An 11,753-nucleotide genomic window follows, 5' to 3' on the forward strand; every position below is an offset into this window, starting at 1 on the left:
CCCTGGCAGCTGGAGCGTCTTTACACATGCAGGAATCAGCAATGACCATGGCTGTCCATGACTGGAATGGATCCCCTGGGAGCTAATGAAGCTGGGGTATCCGCTGCACCTTTTGCCCTCTGAGGGCTTCCACACCCCTGTATGCCTCCTTTCAGGGAGTAGACACAGTCCTGAACACTCTGAAGTTGGAGTGTGACACTCAGACTCTGAACTTCCTATTTTTGCTGTTTGTTTGACACCCTCGGAGCGCCTTCTGAGGCAGTTCTTAAAACCTGGGCGGGGAAGGGAGTATTTCTCTTTTCATTGTTATATTGTATTGTTTCTGATTAAACAGTTTCCAGGAATCAGGGCACATTGTTTTCTTGAAATCAGGAGTAATACACTGCTAAAAGAAGCTGTCCCTTGCTTCCTATCTCCTTCCCCCCCCCCCCCCAACTCGGACCCTCGGGAAGAAGACAGATGGAAAAGAGAAGTAGTTCCCTCCCTTCCTGTCCCCCGTTTGTTTCATCCACCTGCTGTATCTTCCCATAACCTAGATGGTAGATCTTTGGGGGCAGGGATTACTCTTTTCTACATTGACCCCTGGAGTCCCAGTGAATTCAGTGAGCTTTGCATCATACTTTAAATAATAAAGAGAGCACAAGAGGAGCTAGAAGAAAATTAGAGGGTAGAAATGTAGGATAACTCACCCAAGAATCCCACATGGTTTTAAATACAACTTCCTGTAACTACCAATTAGCCTTCAACCTAGAGGCCCAAGAAGTGGGCTACGGAGAGTTGTGAGTGTCAAGGATGGGGCCTTCTGAAGCCTAGCAGCCCTTTGGCATGGGTTATAAGGGTCAAGGTGGGGCATGAAGGCAAACTGGGGGCCAGCATTCCTCTGAGGTTGGCTGTAAAGGGGCGCTCTGCAGTGCAGTGCCCAGGGAGACTGTGTGTAAGGGGCACGGCGTGGGGTGACTGGCGACAATGGCAGGCTATACAAGGTTATATCAGACTGAGTGTTAGGGCACACTGGAGTCCAGCAGCCCCATGAGACAGATTGCAAGGGACCAGAATGAGTCAGAGTCAAGAGCAGAGCTCCACTTGCTACAGGGCACATCTGCACTTCAGGCTGGGGTGTGATTCCCAGTTCAAGGAGACATACTAATGCTAGTTTAAAATATAATGCAGACAGCAGTGTGAGCAGTGGGAAGGGCTAGCAGCCCCAAGTATGTACACATCCAAGACCCTAGGCACAGTGAAAGTATACAGGAACAAGACCCCGGGAATGGTTCCCTGCATAGCTTATCAGAAGAGACTTTTGTGGTCATCTAGTTTGACTGCCGTCTAGCTCAGGCCATAGGGCTTCCCTGAATTAAATTCCTTGTTGAACTAGTGCAGATCTTTTAGAAAAACAGCCAATCTTGATTTTAACATTTCCAGTGATGGCAAATCCGCCATAGCCCTTGCTAAATTGTTCACTGATAAAAATGTTAAATAGTGTAGGGCCAAGAACCAATCCCTATAGACCCCACTAGCAATACAATGATGATTTCCCATTTACAGTTACATTCGGAGACCTATCCATTAGTCAGTTTTTAATCCATTGAATGTGCCATGTTGATTTTGAATCAGTCTAGTTTCTTAATCAAAATATCCGGAAGTACCAACTCAAATGCCTTACAGAAAGCCAAGTATATTACATCTACACTATACCTTCATCAACCAAACTAGTAATCTCATAAAAAATATCGAATCTGACAAGATCTATTTGCCATAAACCCAAGCTGATTGATATTAATTACATTACTCACATTTAATTCTTTACTAATTGAGTTCTGTCTCAGCTGCTCCATTAATTTACCTGTGATCAATGTCAGATTGACAGGCCTATAATATCCAGGTCATCCTATTTACTTTTTAAAGTATTGGCACAACATTAGGTTACTTCCAGTCCTCTGGAACTTTTCCAGTGTTCTAAGACTTATTGAAATTCAACATTAACAGCCCAGACGTCCTCAACCAGCTCTTTTAAAATCCTGGACCTGCTGATTTAAAGATGTCTAATTCATAGGCACCGACTCTGTGGGTGTTCCAGGGCTGGAGCACCCATGGACAAAAATTAGTGGGTGCTCAGCACCCACTGGCAGCCAGCTCCCCCTCCTGTCCCAGCGCCTCCCCCTCCCTCTCAGCACCTACTGCCTGCCGCAATCAGCTGTTTCGCAGCGTGCAGGAGGCTCTGGGAGGGAGGGGGAGGAGTGCGGATGGGGCATGCTGGCGGGAGGGGAAGAACTAGGTGGGAAAGAGGTGGAGTGGGAAGAGCCAGGGCAGGGGTGGGAGCTTGGGGGAAGGGGGCGGGTGGGGGCGGGGCCTGGGGCAGAGCGGGGGGTTGAGAACCCCCCAGGCCCAGAGGAAGCCGGCACCTATGGTACAGTAGCTGCTGTTTAACATCCTTCTGAGTTACTATTAGAATGGAGAGTCTTTCATCTTCATCATACAATATGAATACATCACCCTGCTTCCCACCCCCCAAAATACAGAACAGAAATGGTCATAGATAGGGCTCTACCAAATTCACGGCCACCAAAAACACGTCACGGACCACGAAATCTGGTCTGACCCCATGAAATCTGGTCTTTTGTGTGCTTTTACCCTATGCTATACAGATTTCACAGGGGAGACCAGCATTTCTCTAATTGGGAGTCCTGACCCAAAAGGGAGTTGTAGGGGGGTCGCAAGGTTATTTTAGGGGGGTCGTGGTATTGCCACCTTTACTTCTGCACTGCCTTCAGAGCTGGGTGGCTGGAGAGAGGCAGCTGTGGGCCGGGCGCCCAGCTCTGAAGGCAGCGCCCCACTAGCAGCAGCGCAGAAGTAAGGGTGGCAATACCATACCAGGCCAGCCCTACTTCTGTGCTGCTGCCTTCAGAGCTGGGCGGCCAGAGAGTGGTGGCTGCTCACTGAGGGCCCAGCTCTGAAGGCAGCAGCGCAGAAGTAAGGGTGATTGGCTGATTGCAGGCCTGCTCTGCTTCCAGCAGCTCCCATTGGCCTGGAGCAGTGAACCGTGGCCACTGAGAGCCGCGATCGGCCGAACCTGCGGACACGGCAGGTAAACAAACCGGCCCGGCCCTCCAGGGGCTTTCCCTGCACAAGCGGCGGAACAAGTTTGGGAACCACTGGTCTAGATAATATTTAGTACTGCCCCAGGGCAGAGGACTGGACTAGATGACCTATCAAGGTCCCTTCCAGCTCTGCATTTCTATGATTATATTGTCTGTCCAGCAGCACCTAGCACACTGATGGCACTGTATAGTTAATATATACAAATCCCATACAAAAAGCTACATATAGGCCCTGATTGAGCAAAGCACTTTAGCACATGCTTAACTTTAAGCACATGAGTTAGCCCTTGGGTTTCCATGGAACTACTCACATGCTTGCAGTTAAGCACATGCTGAAGTGCATTGCTGGACCAGGGCCTAATGGAACATGCAAGCTCCAAAGTTGTTGTCTGCACAAGTCAGGAAATTCTCTAGTTGAAAGGATATGTCCCATTGTTACAATTAACACCTAAGATAACTGTTTCCCCGGTATAATCAGAATTGCTGGGTGATTAAGGGATATTTTGGTTCATTGGTAATGCTGAAAAAAATAAATTGTTTTGGGGTCAAATGAAGCATTTTGACAAGACTGAAATGTTTCATTTTGATCTACCCTCTTAAAAATAAAATGAGAGGGAATTTGGAAACAGTTGTTTCAAACAAAACCCAAAGCATTTAGTTTCAAAACTGTCAAAACATTTGATTTTGATTTTGGGGGATTTTTTAAAAGTTCTCCCTCTTAAACCCCTCCCCCCCACCCACAAACACACTGAAATAATTCAGTGAAATTGACATAAATGTGTCAAATATTTTGGTGTCACAGAATCTGCATTTTTTTGCCAGGAAAAACGTGAAAATTTTCATCCAGCTATTAGTCAGTGGATCAGTTTCCCCTGTTTGTGTGGGTTTTACACCCAGCAACAAGAGAAAAAAACTATTAAAAAAACCCCAGGAAAATGTGATTGTAAAAAACACCAAAATTTGCAGGTGGATTCAATCCTAATCCTAACCTAACGCTGAACCCACTCTTAATTGTTTTTTTTTTTTTTTTTACAAATGGAGTAGATTTCAAGTTAATGGCATCCCTTTAAAATTACACACGCAAGCTGCATGCTGCCTATTGGTGCAAGTACATTACAGTACCATCTTCAATTATACGATTGCACAGTATTTTTCAAATATGTCATAATTTTTGTATAATCTAAGAAACATAAGTAGCCCTTGTTAGGAGCAATATATGACTTTCTTGGAGGATTTTTTTTTTTTTGAACAGCCCTGCAACTGAAAACCAATTATTGCAAGAAAATTTTTATAAAAGTGTTTTCTTCCATCCAAATTCCTCATGCTAAAAATGGCTAAACAGATTTTGCTGAAGCTTGCAAAAAAAATTTCACTTTCAGGCAAAGACCAAGCTTGGGAAATTTCAGCCCCATAAGTAAATGTTTCAGAAAGTTATAAGTGACTGAGAAAAGGGAGTTAAAGGTTCAGACTAGCTTCTACTCGAACTATAGCAGGGTTTGATATAATAGCAATTTGCTGGTAGCTCTGTCATGTGAGGCTGCAAAAGTTGGTTAAAAAAAGGAGGAAGCCAGAGAAGGCGTGAAATTTGATCGAGCAATTACATCATGGAAATTATCATCAGTCATCATGGGGCTCATTTCCTAAAAGTGGTAAGAGTTACAGAAAGCCATGGAATTTAACGCATTCAAGGAGGAACCTTGACGACCTCTGGTTTTATGGTAGGGAACTTAAAATATTTTGGCCTGGAGAGAGGAGGAAGGAAAGTGACTTTGCAGTCTCTACACTGGAACAATACATTTCCCTCAATGCTTCCAGGAGTAGCTCTGAGTTCCCAGCCTGTCCCCCGCTGACACAAATAGTTACAACCCCCCCACTCCCTATCTTGAGGGATTGCAATCAAGGCATATATAATAAGCAACATAGCAGCTGTCCCTTTAAGCCTAATGTGGGAGCACAGTGAATTCGCTTAACTCCTCTGGGGGCTGGGGTGTGCAGAATGCTGCTGCTACAAGAAGAGGCTAGCCTGTAGCTGGGCACTGAGAAGGTCTCTGTCTGCAAGAGGCTCCTAAATAAACTGGTTTGGACTCCCAGCATGAACAAAGATTTCCTTCAAAAGCTGAGTCTTGGGATTAAGAATGTAGGGGGACTGGAGTTTCCCACATGGCAGAGAGACAGAGATCTATTTAAGAGCAGGATTCTGCTCTGTACAGGAGGGCCAATCATCTCTGCATACACACAACCAAAGGACTTGCAGGAGGGGAGAGCAGGTAGGTCTCTGCTCCACGTGAAATGCTGACAAACCTCAGACTCCCAGCAGAGGCGAGCACACACCAGGGGAGGAGGTGTCTCAGGACTTTTGTTTTCAGAGAGCTGTAACTCTTGAGTCCTTTAAGAGTAAAGTCTCTGTGGTTAAGAAATTCCTCTGCTAAGTCTGCGTTCCTCGCTTTTCTGCCACATTGTCCCCTAAGGGGTTAAACTAGAATTCCTGAGTGACCCACAGCCTCAGAGGACATCTGGGGAGCAGGACTAAATGACTGGGGTGCTCAGCAGGTCTCAGACACCAGTTTAAGGGTCTAGGGTGGCTGGACAGTGGTGCCCCACATCCCAAGGGTGTCAGACAAAAGGCCCAAGCCTGGGAGTGTGTCCTAGACTCCCACAGCTAGAAACAATGACTAGACTCTGCCCAGGCCCACTTGGCTTGGAAGCACATGGGACCCAGTCATTGGGTCCATTCACAACAGACTAGGGACCATACAGAGTGGTACTGGGCTAGGTTGTAACAACTGCCAACTCTCCAGAGTAATAGGGAAGAGTATGTCAAGCCCAGAACACTGGGATGGCTGGACAGACCCTAACGCAGCCAGGAGTGGGAGGAACTCAGGAAATATGCCTGGGAGTGAATCTCTGCATCCAGTAGTGGCTGCACCTCCTCCATCTGCCTGTGCTGTACCTCATTAATGCCATGAGGTCCTTGAACAATGGGGTGCTGCTCAGGTCCTCTTCCACTGATATGTCCCTAGAAGAGGGAAAAGACATCGTCATCTCACATGATCAGAGCAGATCCCTGACTGGGCTGCAGGAGTCTGGGCATCTCTCCAGCAGTCACATGAAAGCATCATCTCATTACCTGATGCTGTGGAGAGTGTCATCCTGGTAATAGCAGCGCAGCCAATTGATAGTGCCCTCCTCCAGGGGTAAGTCTTGAATGATCTTCACAAAAGCACATGGGAAGATTCCAGTGGCATCGTGGACAGTTCCTTGGGACAAGTGGAAGGAAAAGAACGACAAAGAGGGCACTATTTTTGCTACATGTGATCTGCTGTGGAAATGTACGTCATTTCCATGAAGATAACCACCAGAATTCCCCACATTTCATTGTGATGATCGAGGATCTTTCTGAATAACTTAATGAATTGTAGTTGATATTATGGAATTGCTCTTATGAAACCTCTGTATCATGAATGCCCTTCCATACGTGAATCCAGCATGTCCCACAAGCCTGAAAGCATGCCTTCCCCAGACTGAGGACAATGGGGAATACTTAAAGTGGACCATAGTCATTCAAAAGAGTAACTTCATCCTAGGAAACTGAGGGAAGGGTTTTCTGGGAGCAGTGGAAAGATACCATAACAGAACAAAGAAAGCCAGGTGTTGGTAGGTGGACACAGAGCCACAGAGAGGTTGGGGGTGAAGCACACAGGAAGTTGGGGCAGTAGGAAGGAAGGAGGGGAGTGGATAGACCAAGGCCACAGGACACAAGCTGTGTGGTTTGGCAGGGGGTTGAAGAAGGCTCCATGTTCCGGGAATCCAAGCCATGCTCTGCAGCAGCAGGACCTGCACGGCTTCAGACAGCTCTGGCCCTAGGATACTCTGCAGTGGTGAAGAAGGTAAGGCAGTGAAATGCAGGCAGGGCTGTTATTCTGTATGTATGTGTATATCTTGTGCTACTAAACAAAGAGTATTAAGTTGCTATACCTGTGCAAACTGTGTGTGTGTGTGTTTCATGGTGCACTTACAACATGGCCCCTGAGAATGCTTAACAGTAACCCAGAAGGCTCATATTTTTTGTGGGATTCTGGGAGAGGATGTGTTTAAACTACAGCAGAGTCTGCAGGGTCAGCATGAGCCCAGGGGGTAAGTAGCTAGACATGGATGGGAGGGGGGAATCTAAGCTCTCAGGAAGGGATAACAGAGCCTGCACCCCAAAGGGAGCGCCTATGGACCTGTGTCAGGGTGTGCAAACCCCACCCTAGGCAAGAAGGTGTTAAGAGCAGTTTGGTGCTTGGGCAACCCCACCCCACCACACCTGTTAGGCATGCCATTCTTAGAGGAGGAGCCTTAAAAAGGGAGATGCCCAGTTCAGAAGGTGCAGTCCTGGAAGGTACATAGACCTCTCCCCATTAGTTCCCAGAAATGAGCATCGTGGTGGATGAAGCTAGTAGAGGGTTCCTGCAAACAATGCACAAAAGCCCTGAGGATGCTGAACCAGGCTCATCAGGTAGCTCCTAAAAGGAGGGAGGCCAGGGGCATACTTGGACTATTTTTGTGTTGTGCTTTCCTTTGTTACCTTTCCTTGGAGGCCTGAGGACAGCTGGGGAGGAAGGGCTAGAGGCTGGCTGCAGTAGCAAGAAGCCCAGGAAAGAAGTAGGTGGTCTGAAGAAGCAGACCTTAACCACCCGCTACAGGGACGCTGGGTTGGAACCCAGGATAGAAGGAGGTTGGGTTCCCCTATGGGCCCCCAAGGAAAGGCCTGGTGAAGGCTCTGGACAAGAGTCACAAGCCCTAGTAGGCCTAGAGTTGAGCCAGAGACCTGGTACAAGGCTGCCATACTGTTTTGGTCTGGACTCAGTTCCACCACTTCGGGGTAAGTCAGAGTGTGACCTGGCTGGAGGAGGCTGAGTTGCAAGACAGAGGGGACCACCAGCAGCAAGCCTGAATGGCTGGCTGGCAGGGCAACAAAAGGAGGGAAAACCCTGTGCCCAGCCACAATGGGGCACGCTGGTGGATGAGTCACAGTCACAAGGCCCCAAGACAGGGACAGCGCCTGGACTCCATTCGGTCTCAGGGAGGCTTAACAGCCAGAGATTCAAAGGCTTGGATTCCCCTCACACCAATCTGGAGGGCAGCTAAGAGGAGGTGCTTGACTGGATCTGTGACGATGATCACATAAGGAGATGAGTTCAATGGAAGTGACCTCATGCCATCCCTGTAACAGGAGTGCTGGATGGGGTAGTCAGCTGCAGAAGGACTGGGGCAGTGTCTCATATACACAAATCAGACACCTCCCCTCAGAGGCTGTTGTCTTTCACAGAGCACAGATACCATATCAGCAATCAGCTTGCATGCACCCCCAGCCTGTTCTCGCAATCTTGCCATATCGCCCAAGTCCCCTTTTAGATAGGGTGGTGTGAGTGGATGAAGTACAGTACGTACCAAGCCACGTAAACAAAAGCAATCTAATCACATCTAAACAGGAGTTTCCTTCTGCTTTCTGTGGCCCTTGAGCGTGCTACTCATTTCTACATGTAACCTTTCTGCCAGGCCAAGTTGATAGCAGCAAGGGCCGGGTTCAGTACATAGGGGTCCCTTCCCAACAGCGTGACACAGAACCAGCTCGAGCCCCCACCCAATGACCTGGGAAAATCTTACACACACCCCTGGGCACCTCGAAGAGGCAATACTTCCCCTCTCGCAAGCACAGAGCCTCGGTGTAGCAGAAAATGTTTAATAACATGAGGTAAACGACATAGCATTAAATTGGGAAAACACCACACTAGAGTTCATAGACCAAACCATGAGCGAAGACCCACCCCAGCAAATTGGGCCGTGTCCTTTCCCGTTGGTTCTTGAAACCAGCAACCCAAGAATCACCAAAGTCCCAAAAGTCCAACAACCCCAAAGTCTCTTGGGTCCAGCAACCCAAGAATCACCAAAGTCCCAAAAGTCCAACAACCCCCCCCAAAGTCTCTGTCCCTGGTCAGTGCAGCCCCAGAGTTCAGGGGGGGGGCGCAGGGTGTTAAGGGGCACCTTACGTGATCCGAGACCAACCGGCCGCCTCTCCGTGGGGTTCCGCCGCAGCCTTCACCACGAGCCGCTCCACTCCACCTGCTGTCCCGTGAGCCGCTCCTGTCGTCCCACGAACTGCTCTGCTCTGCTCACCGACCTGTGAGCCGCTCAGCTCCGCTCTGCTCCAACCGTCCCCGCGAGGCTCCACTCGGCTAGCTGCTCCTCCAGCCGTCCCCGCAAACTGCTCCGCCAACCGCTTAGCAGTTCAGGCTCCCCCACTAGTTAACACAGCCTCAGTGATCTCAGCTCTTAGTAACTTTAGCTCTTTTGTGATTTCAGCTCATAGTGATTTCAGCTCATAGGGGAGCCCCAGTGCTGGTGCACTAGTGTCCCAAAGTGAACTCAGCTCAGCAGCCTGTAACTAGACTCCTAAGGGAATCAAAGTTAGCTCTGACATTCAACAGTGGAGAGAGGAGAAGGTACAATTGGTGTTTCAGGCTCACACAGGTGCCCCACACCACCAGGTACCAATACCTGCCCCCAACCTCTCTCAATTTGCTGGGTTTTGTAACCCATGCCCCTTGACAAGCAAATGCTACTTAGGTAATGGTGAAGGATTCACTCAGTCCTTCTGTCATACAACAGTTCCACTGGCCTTGATTCACAGAATCAGGGTAACAAAACTTTATTCTTCCTGCCCCAATAACAGAGAAACTGGGGATCCCACACCAGCCAAAGTAACCACTTTCGGTTGCTGTGGGCTCATGCTAGGCATGGGGGTGTGCCTATGCAAACAAGATCCGCCCCTGGAGTTCTTTTCCACACTCGCCATAATTCACCACCAGATGTCAGGGTAGAGCTCATCCTGACTCTGCTTACATCCAGAATCCAGATGGTATTACAGGGAAGGAGTAGAAGTGAAACCCAAATGCCAAAGAAGAGAAAACCTGAAATCAAAACACAGCCCAGAAAGTAAGAATCCTGGAATTTGGAGATGGAGGCTTAGTCCCTAGTAGGCTAATGGCTTATGCACCCCGACAGCTTTGTGATCCAAATTCAGTCTCACCTCTAGTCTTTGTTGATCCTGCTGCATGGATAGATCAAGTATCCCTTCTTGAAGTCAGCTCCAGTGTACTGATTCTAGGGCCTGGTCTACACTACGGGATTAATTCGGATTTAGCAGCGTTAATCCGAATTAACCCTTCACCCGTCCACACTACAGAGTCAGTTAATTCGAATTAAAGGGCCCTTTAAATCGATTTCTGTACTCCACCTCGACGAACGGAGTAGAGCCTAAATCGATTTTGTTAATTCGAATTAGGGTTAGTGTGGCCGCACACCACCGAATTACTGTGTTTAAGTTAATGGGGTAGTGTGGCCGCACACCACCGAATTAATGTGGTTAAAAACCGAATTAAGGTGCTTAGTGTGGCCGCGCACAATCGAATTTATACAACCTGTTTCCCAAATTCGAATTATCTAAATTCGGATTAATCCTGTAGTGTAGACATACCCTAGGAAAGTCAAACAGTGCCTGGGGAAATAACCAACATTTACATGATAAACTCACGGTTTACGACTGCATCCTGTTTTCCTGTCCTGCTTCCACACAGAAAAGAGGTTACTTACCTGTAGCTCGCATTCTTGGAGTATATTGCCCATGCAGAGCCCTGCTACTGAGATGCACACTGAGAGCTGGACCCATGAGGAAAGCATAGATATGTTTCTATAGGCGGGGGGGGACGACACTATCCACTTGTCCTAGACTATTATTATCACATCCCTGAGACAGCCTTACAAGGAGATACTACAGCCAAACAGGTGATTGTGCATTTCAACTCCATTTTTGCTCGACATGGATGTATCTGACAGTATTATACATCCATGTGCCAAGTTTAGTGGGCATGAGTTTAAGTAGTTTGCAATAAAGTAGGGGGATTTGGCAGTTGACTGCCTCCTTATTATCCCCAATCCAATGGGCCGGTGGCAAAGTGAGTCAAAATAATAAAGTGCCTATAGAAAAAGGCTGCAGAGCCAGACTCTGATCCTACTTAGAACTGTTTAATCACAGAATGGCACCACTGACGCATAGGCTGTCACCAGCTGCTAGCTTGTTAAACAGGAAACTAAAACCAAGAATCCCTCCACTGCTAGAAATTGATGTCGAAATCACTGGGGACTGGAGAAGCATAGAGATAAATAAGGCAAAATGAAAAAATTGGTATAATTTGGGGGCCTGGGAGCCGCAACCACTTTGTGAAAATGGCACTGTGCTTATCTGTGATAGAAGACAATGGTCGCAGACAACAGTGACGTTGTCACCCCAGATGGACACACACTAAAGAGTAGGTGACACTGTCTGCAAATTTTAGAAGGGAGGAAAGTAAGTGGTAGTGAGTTACTATTGGAGGCATGATCCAAAGCTGATTGAAGTCACTGAGAGTCCAGGGAGCAAGGTGCTGCACACACATGTAGTGAAAAGCAGTCACTGCCCCCAAAATCTTACGGTCTATGTTATGGTAAGATTCAGCGGGGCAGGTAGGAGATAAATACAGAACTCCTCTTGCTAGCGCTACTTCCCTTTTCCTTCTCTCTTCTTCGCAAGTGTCTGACTGGGTATGGGAGCAAGGAGATGGGAAGCAAAGGCCA

General features: G+C 47.9%; 1 protein-coding gene across 1 annotated transcript in view; it reads right to left on the minus strand.

Moving 5' to 3' along the window:
• CSF2RB (colony stimulating factor 2 receptor beta common subunit) overlaps positions 1-10,746 on the minus strand; it is a 28,754-nt gene extending 18,008 nt beyond the window's left edge. The window contains exons 1-3 of the mRNA XM_026657464.1: positions 10,734-10,746; positions 6,226-6,355; positions 6,049-6,114 (exon numbers count right to left, since the gene is read on the minus strand). Of these exons, the coding sequence (XP_026513249.1) occupies positions 6,049-6,114; positions 6,226-6,355; positions 10,734-10,746 (209 nt within the window). The remainder of the gene's footprint in view (positions 1-6,048; positions 6,115-6,225; positions 6,356-10,733) is intronic.
• Between the last annotated feature and the right edge of the window lie 1,007 nt (positions 10,747-11,753).

This window comes from Terrapene carolina, unplaced genomic scaffold (assembly GCF_002925995.2).
Source record: "Terrapene carolina triunguis isolate 2854851 unplaced genomic scaffold, T_m_triunguis-2.0 Scaffold247, whole genome shotgun sequence".
Taxonomy (NCBI): Eukaryota; Metazoa; Chordata; order Testudines; family Emydidae; genus Terrapene; species Terrapene triunguis.